General features: G+C 36.7%; 1 protein-coding gene across 2 annotated transcripts in view; it reads right to left on the bottom strand.

The window, feature by feature from the left end:
* The window catches only part of SEC23A (SEC23 homolog A, COPII coat complex component), a 59,534-nt gene that overhangs the window by 31,049 nt on the left and 8,203 nt on the right, over nt 1–20,282 (bottom strand). For both annotated transcript variants that reach the window (XM_043921483.1, XM_043921484.1), the window contains exons 6-12: nt 20,110–20,189; nt 18,782–18,926; nt 12,469–12,627; nt 10,166–10,281; nt 5,901–6,024; nt 3,019–3,099; nt 988–1,077 (exon numbers count right to left, since the gene is read on the bottom strand). In XM_043921483.1, coding sequence (XP_043777418.1) covers nt 988–1,077; nt 3,019–3,099; nt 5,901–6,024; nt 10,166–10,281; nt 12,469–12,627; nt 18,782–18,926; nt 20,110–20,189 — 795 coding nt within the window. The remainder of the gene's footprint in view (nt 1–987; nt 1,078–3,018; nt 3,100–5,900; nt 6,025–10,165; nt 10,282–12,468; nt 12,628–18,781; nt 18,927–20,109; nt 20,190–20,282) is intronic.

The raw sequence follows: 20,282 nt of genomic DNA on the forward strand, positions 1-20,282 counted from the left end.
ACCAACAAGGACCTACTGTATAGCACAGGGAACTATACTCAATATTTTGTAATAACCTATAAGGGAAAAGAATCTGAAAAAGAATAGAAAAATACATATGTATAACTTGGCTGTACACCTGAAGCTAACACAACATTTTAAATTGAGTACAATTCAAAAAAGAAAAAGAACTTGAGCTAACGTCTCCTCCCCTAGGTACACAAGATGAAAACAGAGACTTTAGGAAGATAACCACATGATGAACAGATGACCAACAGAAAACCATTAACGAGAAGAGACCAACAGTAATATATGATAATAATCCTCAGAAACAAGATGGTCAAAAGGGAAACTTTCTTCATGCCCTTTGACAACAGACATTCTTGCTTTGCTGTTGTTGTTACTGTCTGTCAAGAAAAGCCACTATCTTTTTCACAAATTCTAATAGTTAAAGAAAAATTACTGCATCTATTTTAGGAAGGCTCACTACTAATACTTCACAGTTCATTTTATGCCCAGTAACTACTGGTATATCAATATTTATATGTTATATCATTCTTTAATATGATAATGTTCTCCTGCAGCAGAACAAAATATCTTTCCAAATACTGGCATCTTTACCTTCCAATCTTCTTCTATAAATTTTGATATCTTAAACTCTCTTTCAAAAGGACTCATATATCAGTATATACCTTGTGACACCTAGGAGGAACTAGATACCTACCTACAAAACTGCATAACTAGAACAGAATTTAAGATTTTATTTATGCTACAGTTTTAGAACAAAAGACCAAAAGCTGGGTTGCCCAAGGTTGGGTATTTGCAGCTCTCCCTGACATCTCTATTATACAGTATGTCCTCTCACCAAGGAGTATAGCCTTGAGAAATAGAAAATGACAAAGAAAAATTTCAAAACAGAATAAGCTTTTGGTCATAGCTCTGGAAATACTCATGGCCTAAATTATGTTTTCAAATATACATTTCAATATTCAAATATAAAAGTCATACCTGATTGACCACTTCAAAATATATGGCTAAGGTTGTAGTGGGACTGAGTCCACATATCTTCCACTGACAAGTGCCACCTGTTCCTATCTCCTGTAAAAATAAAACATAGCATATTTGAAAGCTAGAGAATATAATTTATCTCTGGTGGTGGTGGTGGTTTTGTCACTAAGTCGTGTCCGACTCTTACAACCCCATGGACTGTAGCCTGCCAGACTCCTCTGTCCATGGGATTCTTCAGGCAAGCGTACTGGAGTGGGAATTTACCACTACACACACACACACACACACACACACACACATGCATATATATATAAAGGTGGAAAACTAGAAAAAATACCAGTGAGAAAAAATTTACTTCAGGTTTCTAACCAATTCAATAAATGTCAAATGTCTAAGATTTTTTTAAGATCATTTAAATATGCCATGAAATAAAATTAAGCAGTTTTCACACAAATAAAAGTAATTCAAATCCTTGCTAAGTACTTAAATTATAAAAGTTTCAGCATAAGTTCCTCATGTTGTAGACATTAAAAGTATACTCAATTTAATGAAGTAATTACAACTAACATTACCCTTCTATCCAATGATTTAACCCACTTAAAGAGATAGTGATTTAGTGAAGTCCCTCCGTCGTGTCCGACTCTTTGCAACCCCATGGACTGTAGCCTACCAGGCTCCTTCGTCCACGGAATTTTCCAGGCAAGAGTACTGGAGTGGGTGGCCATTTCCTTCTCCAGGGGATCTTCCTGACCCAGGGATCGAACCCAGGTCTCCGGCATTGTGGGCAGATGCTTTACCATCTAAGCCACCAGGGAAGCCCAAAGAAAGTGAAGTCGCTCAGTCGTGTCTGATTCTGCGATCCCATGGACTGTAGTCTACTAGGCTTCTCAGTCCATGGGATTTTCCAGGCAAGAGTACTGGAGTGGGTTGCCATTTCCTTCTCCATGTGATTTAACATACGCATATATGAATACAGGGCTTCCCTAGTAGCTCAGATAGTAAAGCATCTGCCTGCAATGCAGAAGACCCGGGTTCAATCCCATCGGGAAGGTCCCTGGTAGGAAAAGTCCCCTGGAGAAGGAAATGGCAACCCACTCCAGTATTCTTGCCTGGAAAATCCCATGGAGAGAGGAGCCTGGTGGACTAGAGTCCATGGGGTCATGAAGAGTCGGACAAGACTGAGTGACTAACACACATACATATATGAATACAGGTTCTTTGGATCAGAACTGTGTAATTTAAGCAGTCTAATTCCCAAGAAAACATCTTAGATATAAATTTTTACCATGAAAACTGCTTAAAATTAATTTTTAAAGTGTCATTTCAAAGATGATTGCACACTTTGTATTTTATTCCATCATTTTCTTCACAGCTACATGATTCTACCATTTCAAAGCGCCTTATACATCTCCTAGATGGAATAATAGTAAAGAAAGGAATTAATTCAACTTGTGGCTTAGCTGGTAAAAAATCAGCCTGCAATGTGGGAGACCTGAGTTATAACCCTGGGTTGGGAAGATCCCGCTGCAGAAGGGAAAGGCTACCCACTCCAGTATTGTGGCCTGGAGAATTCCATGGACTGTATAGTCCATGGGGTTGCAAAGAGTCAGACATGACTGAGTGACTTTCACTTTCACTTTCAAAATCTTAAATCTAATTTAATTACTCCAATGGAACCTCTATTAATGAAAAAAATGGGGGGATTAATTTTGACTTTCAGAAATCTCCAACTTTCCAAATCGTAGTAGTTGCTTTCTTTCCCCCAGGCACAATGGGGCAAGGAATAACTTAGGCATAAAAAATAGAAGGCAAGTGACAGTGCAAAAGTTTTAATTTAGGGACAGATGGAAATAGTAGTATGTGGAAAGAACAACCACAAACAGAGGTATACCAATGGAAGCTGAACCACATTCTACTGAAAAGCAGCCCACACAGTAATTTTGAAAAGGAATGCTACATACTGCCACCCCAGGTCTCTATTGGATCTGCCCTGAGAAATAATGATTTTTAGAAAAAAAGGTCATGACTTACATTTTCAGACACACAGGGTCCTTTAGAATTGAGAGACACACAGGGTCCAATAGCTCCTGAAATCTTTATTTCCCTTGAGGTCTGCAAAATAAGAATATACAGTCAGCCCTCCATATTGGTGGGCTCCACATCAGCATTGTTTTGAATGAGAGCTTTCTGGATATATGTGGCAATTTCCTAAAATAAGACAACAATTAAATTTGCTGCATCAAATTACTCTTCTTTTCACAAGCAATTTCTCTGTAGAACGCAGCACTGCTGGACAGCATTTTACCCATTAATTGAACTTCTTTCAAAATTGGAGTGAGTCCTCTCAAACTCTGTCACTGCTTCATCAATTAAGTTTATATAATACTTTAAATCCTTTGTGGTCATTTCAACAATCTATACAGCATTTTCAGCAGCAGATTCTATTTCAAGAAACCCCACTTTCTTTGCTCATTCTTAAGAAGAAACTCCTCTCCATTCAAGTTTCATCATGAGATTGTAGCAATTCAGTCACATCTTCAGGCTTCATTTTCTTTTATATATTTATTTATTGCACTGTGCCAGATCCTAGCTGCAACACACAGGACCTTTGATCTTTATTGCAGCATGCAGGATCTTTAAGTTGTGTCACGTGACTTCTTTCAGTTGCAACATATGAACTCTTATTTGCCGCATGTGGAACCTAGTTCCCTGACCAGGGATGGAACCTAGGCCCCCTCATTAGGAGCACAGTCTCAGCCGCTGGACCACCAGAGAAGTCCCCAGGCTCTAATTCTAGTTAGCTCTAATTCCCCACTTCTAATTCTAGTTCCCTAGTTGTTTCCACTATATCTGTAATTACTTCCCCCACTGAAGTCTTGAACCCCTCAGAGACCTATGAGGCTTGAAACATCTTTCAAATGCCTGTTAAGGCTGATATATTTTACCTCTTTCCACAAATTAAATATGTTCTTAATGGCATCTAGAATGGTGAATTCTCTGCCAAGATTCATCAAATGAATCACCGTCTATGGCAGCCATGACCTTATGAAACATATTTCTTAAAAAATATGACTTGAAAGTTGAAATTACTCCTTGATCCATGGGCTGCATAATGGATATTGGGTTAGCAGGCATGAAAACAACATGAATCTCATTGTCCATTGTGGTGGATTTGGACACGTAAGAGAACCTTTTTTTCCTAAGCAGTAGGTCTCAACAGTGGGTTCAAAATATTCAGTAAACATGCGGTAAACAGATATGCTGTCATCCAGGCTATGCTCTTCCACTTAAAGGGCATGGAGAGAAGATTCTTAAGGGTCCAGGAATTTTCAAAAATGGTAAATGAGTCTTAACTCAACTTAAAGTCACCAACTGCATTAGCCTCTAACAAGAGAGTCAAGACTGTCCTTTGAAGCCAGACACTAACTTCTCTCTAGCTATGCAAGTTCTCAGTGGCATTTTCTTCCAGTAGAAGACCATTTCACCTACACTGAAAACTTGTTTTAATTAGCTACCTTCATTAATATCTTAGCTAGATCTTCTGGATAATTTTCCTGCAGCTTCTACATCACCACTTGCTGCTTCCCTTGCACTTTCATACTTTCCTTAAACCTTATGAACGAACTCTGTACTAGCTTCAGATTTTTCCTCTGTAGCTTCCTCACCTCTCTCAGCCTTCCAAGAACTGAAGAGTTAGGGCCTGCTCGAGATTAAGATTTGGCCTAAGGGAATGTTATAGCAGGTTTTATCCACTATCCAGGCCACTAAAAATATCTGCAATCAGGCTATTTCACCTTCTTTTTGCTATCATTCATGTACTTTTCATTTCCTTCAAGAACTTTTCCTTTGCCTTCACAACTTGGTTAAATGTTTGGTGCCAAGAAGCCTAGCTTTTGGCCTGTCTTGGCTTTTGACATGGCTTCCTCAGTAAGTTTTTTTTTTTTCTTCTCAGTAAGCTTTTGATTTAAAGTGAGAGATGTGGGACTCTTTCTTTCACTTGAATGCTTTAGAGGCCATTACATGGTTATTAATTGACTTAATTTAAAAATATTATTGTGTCTCAGGGAATAGGAAGGCCTGAGAAGAGGAAGAGAGACAGATGGAGTGATCAGAACATATACATTTGCTGATTAAGTTCACTGTCTTAAATGGGCATGGTTCATGGTGCCCCAAAACAATTATGGTATTAATGGTAACATGAAAAATCACGGATGACAAATGCAATAATAAAGTTTCAAATATTGTGAGAATTACCAAAATGTGACAGAGACATAAAATAAACAAGTGCTGGTGGAAAAATGGTGCTAACAGACTTGCTCCACACAGGGTTGCCACAAATCCTCAACTTGTAAAAAAACAGTACCTACAAAGCACAATAATACAAGGTATAGTGTAAAGTGAAGTCGCTCAGTCGTGTCCGACTCTTTGCGACCCCATGGACTAATGTAGCCCACCAGGCTTCTCCGTCCATGGGATTCTCCAGGCAAGAATACTAGAGTGGGTTGCCATTTCCTTCTCCAGGGGATCTTCCCCACCCAGGGATCAAACCCAGATCTCCCGCATTCTAGGCAGAGGCTTTAATCTCTGAGCCACCAGGGAAGCCCCCAATACGAGGTATACCTAGCCTTAAAAAGTTAAACCCTATATAAACAAAAAATGGAGTCAAAGGAAATTTTACTTACATGATTTTTTGTTTTAACAATTATCTATGGATGCTCAAGGAAAATTTCATTATATGTTTAATAATGAACAGTATTATGGTGAATAAAATCTCTAACTCCAGGTTTCAATGTAAAATAACCACTGTTTTTAAAGTATATATTGAATTTGACTGATGGTATTTTAAAATTATGATCAGGCATACAAATTTCTCTCTTAGTAACATACCACACATGTCAAGTTTTAGCTCTTACCTTTATTTCTAATGTACCACCAAAGCCCATTTTAAACTGCCCATGCATATCTTTGGTAAAAACTCTTTGAAAGGTCTGCTTGAATAAAGAAGTGTTGAAAGAGTCGCCCATTACCATGTATCCTCTGCATGAAAAGAACAAGAAACAATGTGATGCGAGTACTTGGGTCTATGTGGTAAAACCAGAAAAGCAGACTATTTCTCAACACTACTAACAACATTTTAAAGATACTTCCTAAAATGTGCTTATTAACATTAATTTTAAAAACTCAATTATATGAAAATATTCCTCCCCACAAATAATCTCAATTCTGAGGGTACCTGAGTGCCCCTAACACTTGTATTTGTCCTCAGTAATTTTTTAAAAATCTTTTTTAAATAGTTTATACATCATACATTACAAAATTCAGAGAGCACAAATGGGTACACAGTACCATGTGTTGGATGTGAGAGTTGGACTATAAAGAAAGCTGAGTGCCGAAGAATTGATGCTTTTGAACTGTGGTGGTGGAGAAGACTAGAGAGTCCCTTGGACTGCAAGAAGACCAACCAGTCCATCCTAAAGGAGATCAGTCCTGGGTGTTCACTGGAAGGACTGATGTTGAAGCTGAAACTCCCAATACTTTGGCCACCTGATGTGAAGAGCTGACTCATTTGAAAAAACCCTGATGCTGGGAAAGATTGAGGGCAGGAGGAGAAGGGGATGACAGAGGATGAGATGGTTGGATGGCATCCCTGACTCGATGGACATGAGTTTGGGTAGACTCTGGGAGCTGGGGATGGACAGGGAGGCCTGGCGTGCTGCAGTCCATGGGGTCGCAAAGAGTCAGACACGACTGAGCAACTGAACTGAACTGAACATGTGGGTCTCTCCTACCCCGGTTACCCAGTTCTCCCTGCTAGTGAAGACAGCTGAGTTAATGGCATGCATTCTCATTTTTAAAAACAAGTATCTACATGTGTACATGTATATGCATGTATCTGTCTCTGTGTGCCACATCAAACTTAACCCCGTGAATGAGAATACAGGGATACTTTGGGAGCATTTTCACTTTATGCACTTAAATACTGTTAATTTTTTTTTTCCATAACCATGTACTTCTGTAAATTTAAGTTTTAAAAAAATATTAATTGTCAAACAGAAACTATCTGAGATGCCATTTCCACCCTAATAAATCAGCAAAGCAGTCTGACAATATATTCTGTTGAGGAGACTGTGGCAAAAGTAGGCACTTTCATAATTGCTGATGGGAATGGAAAATGGTACAACCCCAATGCAAGGGAATGTGACAATATATAACAAAACTAAATATGTATTTTCTCTTTAATCCAGCAAACACACTGTTAGGAATCCATCCCAAAGATCACTGGGCAAACAAAAACAAAAAGCAAAATATAGACACAAGTCTATTCACTTAAGTACTTTTTACAATAATAAAAGATTGGAAATAATCCAGATGATCATCTGTTGAACTAGCTGAATAAAATACTCTATATCCACACTGTGGAGTAATATACAATTGATCCTTGAACAGCACAAGGTTTTGAACTGCATGGGTTCACTTACACGTGTGTTTTTTTTTTTTTTTTTCAGTAGTAAATACACAGAACCATACTATTCACTGATGGTTGAATCTGAGAATGTAGAACTGCAAATATGGAAGAACCACAGATATGGAGGGCTAGCTAAAAATTATATTCAGACTTTCCACTATGCAAACAGTCAGTTCCCCTAATCCTCAAATGGTTCAAGAGTCAACTGTATAAATCTATTTCCAGGATGTGGGTAAAAAATGCAAAGTAGGAAAAAATGCAAAGTAGGGGAAGGCATGTAAAATTTCTGTTTACAATAAATGGGGGATTAAAAAAATTTTAATAAAAAATTAAAAGAGGACACATATACTCATAAACATGAGTACAAACATTTATAAACATTTTGTATAGTTTTTAAATAATAAAAACATTTTGAGCAGTTTTTAAATAATAAAAACAATCAAAAATTAAATTAGGCAGAAGAATAAAACTGTAATTAATCAATGTTATTTATTTATTTGGCTGTGCAAGGTCTTCACTGAGGCATGCAGGATCTGGTTCCTGGACCAGGGATTGAAACCAGGCCCCCTACATTGGGAGTGTGAAGTCTTATTAGTCACTGAAGTACCAGGGAAGTACTCAACAGTAATTTTATTTTTGATACTGCTAAAGTCCTAATTTATGTCATTTCTGATGCTATTAAAGATTGTATGTTGTTAAATTTTGCTTGCTCTTTATTGTTGACTCTTGAACAACCCAGAGTTGGGACACAGACCCTTATGCTCAGTCAAAAATCTATGTAAAACTTTTTAGTTACCCCTTTGTATCCACAGTTCCACATCCCCAGATTCAACCAACTAAGGATAGTGTAGTAATTCAGTGTATATTTACTGAAAAAACATCCATATATAAGTGGACCTGTGCAGTTCAAATTCATGGTATTCAAGGGTCTACTGTATTTGTTACTGGTATACAAAAATATAATTGAAGCTTGTACACTGACTCTGATTTAGAAGTCTTGACAGCCTAACATACTGATTTTACAGTCGACATGTACATTCTTTCAGATTTTCTACTTTTGTAAACATACCATCTATAATGATCTACGTTATACTAAACCTAGTTAAGCATCCTAAATTAATGGCAACATATACTGCACTCTTATTACCTGCTCCCTTTTACAACAAACTTTTATGCAAGAGCTGTCTATACCGTTCCTAGTCAGTGTGGCCCTTGATCCATCAACATTAGCATCACCAAGGGTCTTGTTTGAAAAGCAGAATTTCAAGTCCCATCCTATGCATACTAAACCCAGAATCTGCATTTTACCAAGATATCCAGCTGATGTGTAAATGTGAAATGGAAGTCTGAGAAGTTCTGGTCTATACCAGCTGCTCCCACTCCCCTCTCCTGTTCCTTTTCTTATTCATTCTAAGTCAACTTTCAACCTCTTAAGAAAGTCACCAATGACCTTCACAGTGATAAATTACACAATCTTATAATCTCATCCACTTTTACTACTTTTAAAAAAATCTGTACTATTCTGGCAACTCCCACATTTATATCTACAGATATAAATCCAGACCTATCTTCTGCCTTCCAGGTTCTAATATCCAACTACCTACTCAACTCTTCCAACGGATGTCTACTGGCATATGAAACCAAACATGCTCAGAACTGAACTCCTAATCTTCTCCCCAACTGTTCTTCCTCCCAGTCGTACCCATTTCAATAAGGAACAGCACAATCCTTCTAGACTCATTTGCTTTTCTCAAACCCCAGATCCAACCTATCAGCAAATCTTCTACCTTCTAAATATATCCAAAATCCAACCATGTCTCACCATCTGTGATACCACCACTTGGTATTCCTGTATCTCACTGCTGAAGACAACTGAAATCAATGACCCTTTTAAAACATTTAGTCAAATCATATCACTCCTCTCCCGAAAACTCCCTAATGACTTCCCATCTCACTCAAAGTAAAATCCAACAATCTAGGGATAGGAAAATATTCAACCTGATAAAAGCATCTACAAAAATCCACAGCTAATGTTATTCTTAATGGAGAAGGACAAAATGGCTTCCCCCTAATCAAGAATAGGCAAATCTATAGACACAGAAAGTAGTTTAGTGGTTGTTTAGGCTGAAAGGGGAGGGGAAGGAAAGAGAAATAGAGAGTAACTGCTAATGGGTACAGAGGTTCTTGCTGGGATAATGTAAATGTCCTAAAATTAAATTATGTTGATAGTTAGAATATACTAAAAAAATAAATTATATGCTTTAGGGACTTCCATGGCTGTCCAGTGGTTAAGACTCTGTGCTCCCAATGCAGAGGGCCCTGGTTTAATCCCTGGTCGGGGAACTAAGATCCCACATGCTACATGCCATGCAGCACAGCCAAAAGAAAGTAAAATAAATTATATGCTTTAAATGGGTAAATTTTATGGTATGTTGATTAAATTTCACAAAAGTCACTGAAGTAATAAAATACAACAATGACTTAAGAGTATCAAGATGAGCTTTTCAAAGAGAACTTGTGCCTTTTTAACTGTATTTTAGAAAAAATTTAAAGTGAGCATCACCGAAAGGAGTATCAAGAACTTAATAGCTGTTGCCCGAGAGTGGCCAGATGATGACTCAGTTACTTTTTCCGAAACTGTCATTGGTTCATATTTGTAAACTCTCATTATTAATTTATAATTGTAAAACATATAAAAATGTGAATACATACCCGGTAAGGTTAGGACAGCATTTCATCTCTAGGAGACCTGTCTGATCTAATGCACATGCATAGATATCAATAACATGACCAGTGGTAGCAGCACGATTAGCCAATGCTTCAAAATGCTACAACAGAATTTTTAAGATCAAATCAAAGTAATGTACAAACTTCATCATCCTATAACTCTTTTGCCATTAATAGGTCAAGATGATCTAAGAAATGTTCAGAGTCCATAGTAATTTAAATGTGATTTGTCCTAATTTAATTTTCTATAATGTCTCATAAAATAATACAATACATTACAGTAAATCTGGCACTTTCACATTCTTTACTTTAACTGCTATTCTTTCTAAACTCCTCAATCAAGTTAACCTTGAAGAAAAGCATAGTGAACATCTTGCTCTTCATACATAAAAATAATAGAAGAATCAACACAGAACTTTTTCTTGGCTAAATCTATACCCAAGTAACATCAAAAACAGAGAGACAATAACAAAAGTGTTAAGATAAACAAATATAAAACTGTTTTTGCAGCTCTAAGAAATATTCCAAGCTCAAAAGAGAAGTTAGGTGTCAGGAAAATAGTATCCATTAATAGTAACAAAAATTATCTGTTATTAACTACATACTAAAAATTGAATAATGACTACCAAAAAAAAATACGAGACAATACAGCACAACCAAGCTAAAATTGTAAACTTTAGAGAATTTTTTTTAAAGGGGGGATGGTTGGGAATTAACAAGCAGAACCAATACAAGGGTGTCAAGAATTAAAAGTAGTAAAAATGTACTGACACAAACCCAGGTAAAATTGAAGTTTCATGAACAGAGAACAACTCATGAGAAAATGATGGACTATTCAAATTACGAATAATACTCACATCTAAAAAGGGCAGCCTCTTGGAAACAAGAAATAGGAAAGTTTAAGAAATTCTTCCTTATGGGAAAGATGTTCATTAACATGAGTATTAAAAAGACACACAGGTTTTCTCCCAGGATTAACTTCTAAAGAGACACCTACTGGTGCTCACTATTAAGTTTTTAATTAAAAAATCAAATTTTTAAAGTTTTTAATACTTCAGCCACCTGATGCAAAGGTCTGACTCATTAGAAAAGACCCTGGGGGGAAAAAAAAAAAAAAGAAAAGACCCTGGGGAGCGGCGGCGGCACGGGGTGCAGCCTCGGAGGCTGCGGGCAGCGGCTGGCGGGCAGAAGCGTGTTCAGAGAGGATCCAGGAAACGTAAGGGCAGTGGAAAGTAGACTGGAGGAGGGTACACTGATGCTGAAGTACTATGAGCTTTCAGAACTTCTGGAAAGACTACAAAGTTCTGGTTGTTATGGTACCTCTGATTGGGTTCATACATTTGGGGTGGCACAGGATCAAAAGCAGCCCTGTTTTCCAAATTCCTAGTAAGGACAACCTCTCTGAACCAGACATTGGCACTTACAAGTCCTAAGAAGAACCACCTCCCAGGGAAGTAACAGGCTTGCAAGTTTCAGAAAGAAGCAGCTCTGAGTCAGAGCTTGAGCTAGAAAGAAGAGATGAAAAATAACAGTTGGATCAGAAAGAACTGGCTTCTTGTAGCTGTGATTTCCTTCATAGGTGTCCATCTTGGGACATATTTTATACAGAGGGCTGCAAAACAGTCTGTAAAGTCTCAGCGTGAAGGCAAACAAAAGAATTTGAATAATGAAGAAAAATACATATTTGGAATTACTAAAATGTCATTATATCGATCATTATGTGCCAATTAGCTTCATAAGCATGGACCTCAGTATTTAATTTTATAGTCACCATGCTGTAAATTCAAACTCTGATTCCTGAAAGATAATCTTGTTAAATGTTAAAACCCACGACAATACAATGAATAGAAAACTCTGGTTAACAAAAAAAAAGCTTTCTTCACAAATTAAAAAAAAAAAAAAGACCCTGATGCTGGGAAAGATTGAAGACAGGAGAAGAAGGGGACAACAGAGGATGAGAGGATGGCATCACAGACTCAATGGACATGAGTTTGAGTAAACTCCAGGAGTTGGTGATAGACAGGGAGGCCTGGCGTGCTGCAGTCCACAGGGTCACAAAGAGTTGGACACAACTGAGCAACTAAACAACAAAATTAAGTTTTTAAATATTTAAAACCAGAAAATAAAATACCCTAAGTTATCAAGGAAAAAAAGACTATTTCTCTAATTCGGAACGGCAGCTTATAGGTTCACCACAATATCGGATTTATCATCAAGTAATTATATTCCTCCTCCTTCATCAAATGAATTTTTCTAATAAGGCAAAAAGACTTAAAAATAAAACTTACCTTAGTTCCCTTTTTGACATATTTGGCATTGTCTTTTTCAATGTCATGCCATGATCTTATGGGTGTCTTCAATTCATCTCCAACCACCATTCCAGGCCCCTGAGTGGCTGGACCACCAATGAACATCATGATACGAGCACCAGTGTTGGGAAAAGTACACTATCAGGAAAAAGTAACCCATGAGAAGAGTTTAAGGGGAAACATGGATATACATTTCTGATAGTGAATTTTGATATATTCTTTCTAAACAACAGGAGAGCACACATATTTCAAGAATGATCAAATGTTTAAAACAAAATTTAAACACGAGATGTTAATATCTTTCTTTTGAAAGTCTATTCTAATAACCATGTTTTCCTTATTTTATTTTTCTAATTTTAAAATTATCTATAAACCTGATCCCTATAAGCAAGGTTGTTCCTCCTGCTTAACTAGTACAGACGGGAAGGAGTAGGGAAAGAAGAAGAAAATAGGGCACTCTATTTGTTCCACATTAGTAATGAATAATATCATATTCAAAATGCTTTTATTTTTAGTTTCTATAAGCAGTTATTGAATAAAAATTCAGAGTGCATTCTCAAGCTACTTATTCATTACATTCAGAAAAGAATATATCACTTCTCAGGCTTTTGGCTAAGATCAAGTGCAGAAAAGAATGTAAGTGACATAAACTTTAATAATAATTTTAAAAATCACATACTTAACAAATCTAGGGAAAAGCAAGGAAAACTGCCTTTTAATTTTCATTTTCATATATCCTTATATATTGTTTGAATGTTTTTATTAGGTATACTTATTACTTGTATAACTTTCTTAAACTAGATTAATAAATAAAAATACTCTTTTCATCCTGGGTATCATCTTCCTGATGTAATAGCAATCATGTAAAGCTGAAACATCAGTAAAGAAGAACAAATAAAAGTATACAAACCAAACCAAAAAAAAAAAAAAAGTATACAAACCACACATCTTCATAACTAGAACACAAAAAACGTTTAAACTTTGAATTACTTATAAGGAAAAAAATAAACACTAAGTCCCAGTGAGCTATCTCCCATGCAAACCTTCACACAGAGCAAGGGCAGTTTGGGGAAAAGTACAGGGAAAAAAAGAAGGGAGCTAGCAACCAGCATAGAACAACTGCCAGATTCAAATGAAAACTTAAAGGAAACTAAAGAAAAGCAAGAAATTACCCAAGAGCATAAAAACGAAGTAAAGAAGAATAAAAGAGCAGAGACAAAGTGGCTGAAATGAAAGTGGCTGACAAAGAAGAATAAAAGAGCAGAGACAAAGTGGCTGAAAATAGGCAAAGATCCAATTTATGTGTAATTGGAGTTCTTAAAGAAGATAAAACAATGAAAAAACACTTAAAACTATGATACAAAAGATTTGAATACACATATAAAAAAGGATCACCAGACACTGGAGAAAATTTACCCACAAGACACTACTAATGCTATTAAGATAATAAAGATAAATTCCTCAAGATCTCCAAGCAAAATGATCAAATAATTTACATGGGCATGAGAATTAGACTGGCATCAGTCTTCTCAAAATCATCAAAGCAAGAAAACAACAGAGCATCATTTTCAAAAACTACCAGATAGAAAGTGAGAAGCAAGGCTTTTTATATCCTGCCAAGTTATCCTTCAACTATAAAAAAGCCACAGAAAAAGTGTTTAAACATTAGACAGTTTATGAAATTCTGTACCCTTACATCTTCTTAAGAAATTTACTAGAAGACAAATTTCATACAACAAAGGGACTGACACTACTCTGAATACATAGTTTTGTACAACTTTGATTTGGAAGCATGTTAATGTTTCACTATACATATACACACATGCAAAACAAGAATGGGATTTTTAAAAAAGAAATGTACAGAATGTGCAACAAATGTAAAACATAACCACATGAAGTGGGGGGAGGGTATGGATAACTAACCCAGTTCACTTTTGAGTATAGTATATTTTGTCTCATATATCCTCAGAATGTTAAATAAACCTTGAGCCCTAATTCCTAGGCTTTTTTCACAGAGGTTTGAGCTAAAAATTATAAAACTAGTCTATCTGTATTCTAGGACTGAGAAAACAAGTAAATATATTTTGAATAGTCACAGCCAGCTTCTCACAGTCAAAGAAGGAGTTACAAATACGCAAAGTGGGAAGGACAGAATAAACCCTGTGGTACTAAATTGGAATTAGATACATCTGAAAGAACTCTTGGTTTTTAATATATATAGTGTTTAAGGTTTTAATAGAGATAGACATAGATGTTTGCAGGGGAATGTAGATATATGTATAAATATATGCACACATATGTACACATACACTTAATTATATGGATATGTGTGTATGTATATAAATATACAGCTATAGAGAGAGAGGGAAACATACATATAGATATATCTACTAATCTTCTTCTTATACATATCTACTTCTTAGCTCTATTCACTAGGACATAAAAGCAATGACATTCTGGTAACAGTGAACACATGAACCATCAGTTCAGTCACTCAGTCGTGTCTAACTCTTTGCAACCCCATGGCCTGCAGTACGCCAGATTCCTGCCCATCACCAACTCCCAGAGCTTGCTCAAACTCATGTCCATCAAGTCGGTGATGCCATCTAACCATCCATCCTCTGTCATCCCCTTCTCCTCCGGCCTTCAATCATTCCCAGCATCAGGGTCTTTTCCAGTGAGTCAGTTCTTCACATCAGGTGGCCAAAGTATGAAAGCTTCAGCTTCAGCATCAGTCCTTCCAATGAACACTCAGGACTGATCTCCTTTAGAATTGACTGGCTGGATCTCCTTGCAGTCCAAGAGACTCTCAAGAGTCTTCTCCAACACCACAGTTCAAAAGCCATTGATTCTTCGGCACTCAGCTTTCTTCACAGCCCAACTCTCACATCCATACATGACTACTGGAAAAACCATAGCTTTGACTAGATGGACCTTTGTTGGCAAAGTAATGTCTCTGCTTTTTAATATGCTGTCTAGGCTGGTCATAGCTTTCCTTCCAAGGAGCAAGCATCTTTTAATTTCATGGCTGCAGTCACCAGCTGCAGCGATTTTTGAGCCCCAAAAATAAAGTCTTTTTCCATTGTTTCCTCATCTATTTGACATGAAGTGATGGGACTAGATGCCATGATCTTAGTTTTCTGAATACTGAGTTCTAAGCCAACTTTTTCACTCTCCTCTTTCACTTTCATCAAGAACCTCTTCAGTTCCTCTTCACTTTCTGCCATAAGGGTGATGTCATCTGCATATCTGTGGTTAATGATATTTCTCCCGGCAATCCTGATTCCAGCTTGTCCTTCATCCAGCCTGGCATTATATGTACTCTGCATATAAGTTAAATAAAAGCAGGGTGACAGTATACAGCCTTGATGTACTCCTTTCCCAATTTGGAAGCAGTTTTTTGTCCCACATCTGGTTCTAACTGTTGCTTCTTGACTTACATACAGATTTCTCAGGAGGCAGGTAAGATGGTCTGGTATTCTCATCTCTTTAAGAATTTTCCACAATTTGTTGTGATTCACACAGCCAAAGGCTTTGGCATAGTCAATAAAGCAGAAGTAGAAGCATGGTTATGTTTAAAAAGAAACAGAGCTAAAAGAAACCAGGGCTTTTAAATGGCTGATTTCAGGTCAAGGGCAGGGAACATGTAAGATGAGCCTTGAACATCTTACTATACTAGAAAGCAAGTAAATGTTCAAACAATGATGAGGACATATAATAAGGACCCAGGAGCCAGCCTAAAAGGGCTCCCATTGCCCAAATCTGGACAATTTGATTTTCAAAATAAATAATGACAGTAAAGGAATATAATCCATTGGATGAAATAAGAATTCACGTTGATATAATCATATAAATGAAGAATAGAACACTCTTCCTCAAGTAGAAAGTCAATAAATGTAGAAGAAATGATGGAATTAGTCACAATTTAGCCCCCCGCACAATAATAACTGATCAAGCAAGAATCAAGAATGGATGCTAAAACTACTGGGTAAAAGTTTGATGAGTACACAAGGAATCTCCCCATTAGATACTTACAATGGGAAAAATATAACGCTGCAGTGAAGAAACCTGGTAGAAACTACTTTGACCAAGTGATCAAAGCTAAGTAAACCAGCAGAAATAAACTAAGTTAACGTCACATCATGGACTTCCTCAGATGCTCCACTAAGCAGATCGCAAATCAGTATTTGCATTTTTTTTTGCAATATTCCTGCCAAAAGTGCAAAAGCTCAATCTACTCATGAGAAAAGATCAGATAAACTCAAATTGAAAGTCATTCTACAGAATAACTAGCCTAAACTAACACAACATTATAAAGCCATTGTCCTACAATTAAAAATTTCAAAATTAAAATAAAAAAATAACTAGACTGTACTCTTAAAAAATATTAATGTCACGAAACACAAAGAAAAACTGAGGAACTATTAGAATAAAGGACACTAAAGAGACACGACAACCGAATACAATAGAGTATTATTAGGATAACTGGTGAAATCTGAATAAAGTTTAAAGATTTGGAAAATAGTGTTCTATCATTGTTATCTCATGACTGTTAAATGAACTGCATTATAAAAGGAATGTTCTTGTGTAATTAAGAAGTACACACTAAAGTACTTAGAAGTAAAAGGACATATTTGTAACTTACTTTCAAATGGTTTCACTATCTATATAAGCATCTAGAAAGAGAAGGACAAATCAAACGTAATAAATGTTAACATTTGAGGAATCTGGTTAAAAGATATAAAGGAATTCTTTAAACGATTTTTGTGACTTTTCCATATGTTTTGGAATTATGTCAAACTAGAAAGTTAAAGGAAAAAAAAACCTGAAAGTAACAGATTATAACTCGTATAAAACAGGAAACCATCAATCCACAGTGATATTAATAAATAAATGAATAAATTGAAAGTTTGATGAGGAATGGTTTTAAAGATCCTCACCATCTAATGTTTATTAATCATAAAGGGAAGAGAAATGAGAATAATTTTACAGTGGAGACTTCTGCCAGACACATTTTAATGAATGATCAAAGTGATCATCATCAATAATGGGGCAAATGAAAATCATGTGTCACCTGATAGGCTATAAAAAGAACAGATCACTTCTGTGATCTTCCTGCCAAAGATGCAAGACCTCAATCTAATTGTAAGGCTACCATCAAGACAAACCTAATTTGAGAGATATTCTATATACTGGCCTGAATCTTCCAACATGCCAAGGTCATGAAAGTAAAGGAAGGCTGAGGAAATGTACTCAAGTGGAGACTAAACAGACATAATCACTACATGTGCGTGCATACATGCTGAGTTGCTTCAGTCGTGTCCAACTCTTTATGACCCCATGGATTGTAGCCCACCAGGCTCCTCTATCCATGGAATTCTCCAGGCATGAACACTGGAGTAGGCTGCCATGCCCTTCTCCAGGGGATCTGCCCGACCCAGGGATCAAACCTCCGTCTCTTATGTCTTGTGCATTGGCAAGCAGGTTCTTTACCACTGGTGTCACCTGGGAACCCAATCACTACATGCCTCTGAATTAAATCTTTTAAGCAAAAAAAAATTATTGAGATAATCAGTGAAACTTGAATGAGTTCTGAGAATTAGATGGCAGTAATATATCTGTGCTATGTATTGTATAATTCAATGGATATGAATTTGAGCAAACTCTTGGAGATAGTGAAGGACAGGGAAGCCTGGTGTGCTGCAGTCCATGGGGTCGCAAAGAGTTAGATGCAACTTACAACTGAACAACAACAACACAACAATACATCAGTGTCATGTATTGTATAAAACATCGGTATATATACACTGATATATATATCACATATTTTAAAACCTGATTTTAAAAGCTGTATTGTGGTTATATAGGAGAATATCTCAGTTTATAGAAAATACAGCTAAAGTATTCATGGAATTGGGAACATCACTTAATCACAAATAGTTCAGAGAAAAAAGTCCTTTGCAACTTTTCTAGTTAACATTTCAAATTTAAAAAAAAACTTTTTTTAACAAAAACTCTTCTAATTATTAATATAAAGCCAAGATATATCAAGTTTAAAATTTTCAAATTGTATTTAGTAAAATTCTCCTTATCCCGCCACTCTTAATATTTGGGAAAACATCATTCCAGAAGCTTCTCTACACACAAAAGGATATACCATGGATCAAACTTTAAATAAAATCATGTATGTGCTGTCCCGTGACCTGATTTTTCCACCCAGCATCATCTTGTGCATATCAGTCCACACATACATGCACATATTTACATTCCAAAATAAAGTTACTGTCTCTACCTCAAGGAGTCCTACAGCTATGGAAAGTGCCACCCCAGAGGAACGCAAAGGTCTCTTTCCCTGTGGTACAGGCCAGGGGTCTCGCTGAAGTTCTCCCAGAAGGTCTGTGAGATTCATGTCTATCTTCTGTACTGGCTGCAAGAATCTACAAAACAAAATAAAATAAAAAGCCATTGATAAATGTTTGTGGGTGAAGGTTTAAGAAACAAATTGTCCACTTTCTTAAAAACAGAAAAAGCAGCTGAATACATGGCAGACCAAATGGTTCTCAAACTTTTGTGTATATCAGAATCAGTCAGAGGGTTTGTACTGACAGACTGCTGGTTCCAGGGTTTTGTTTCAGCAGGTCTGGGGTGGTGACCAAGAATTTGCATTTCAAGTAAGCTCCCAAGTGATGCTGTTTACCGCTGAGGAACTCCGTGTGTACAACTACTGTAAAGAAAACACTCAAACCAAGTGTTACTTTGAGATTGCATCTTCCATTTACCAATCTAGTAAGTTTTAAAGTTACTGAATTAATTATGAGAAGATGCATCAACTCAATTTTACTAATACCACCTCTGATCAGTAAGTTTAGCAGAAAAAGCTACCCATAAAGGTAAGAAGGTAAAGTAAAAAGCTTATGGGGCCCTATTTTTGCTTGGCTGCCCTCCCAAGCACAAAAATTAAGGTTTTTGAACTTAAAAATAGAAAAATCTGGAATATATCAAAACTGTATTCCAGAGGCTTTCCTGGTGTCTCAGTGGTAAAGAATCTGCCTGCCAATGCAGGAGACACAGGTTTGATTCCAAATCCAGGAAGATCCCAATGCTGCAGAGCAACTAAACCCCTATGCCACAACTATTGAGCCTGTGCTCTGGAGCCTGGGAGCCGCAACTACTGAGCCCATACACGCTAGAGCCTGTGCCCTGCAATGGGAGCGGCCACTACAGTGAGAAGCCCTTGCACTGAAACTGAGGAGTAACCCCTGCTCACAGCAACTACAGAAAAGTCCATGCAACAACAAAGACCCAGTACCATCCAAACAAATAAATAAATAAAATGCCCCACATAAATTAAAAATATATATATATACTCCAATATTTAAAAAAAAATTTTAAAGACTGTATCAAAACTAAAGTAACTCCTTACATTGTAATGATGAAAAACCAACCATTTCAGCGATGTGATGTTACCTCAACTCTTTTTTAAAAAGTACACTAATTCAGTATTTATATTCCTAAAAATATTTAACAGTATTATATCACTGAAGGCCTGTGTTCAAGTTAAGGGTGAAGACAGATGCATTAACTGTAAAACTGTGAGGTTCTTTTTGCCATATTTATTACCTGTTGGAAGGCGGTGGCTGCTGCACCTGAGGACCACGTGTTGCTTGAGTAACTGGTACTTTAGAGAGCCCCAGCATCTCCTGTAAAGAGATTATTTCTGTGATGTCCGTTTAATTACTCCTACAAAGATGTACTAACTATTTATGGCATGGAAGGTGCTTCCACAGGCATTA

This window comes from Cervus elaphus, chromosome 13, assembly GCF_910594005.1.
Source record: "Cervus elaphus chromosome 13, mCerEla1.1, whole genome shotgun sequence".
NCBI lineage: Eukaryota > Metazoa > Chordata > Mammalia > Artiodactyla > Cervidae > Cervus > Cervus elaphus.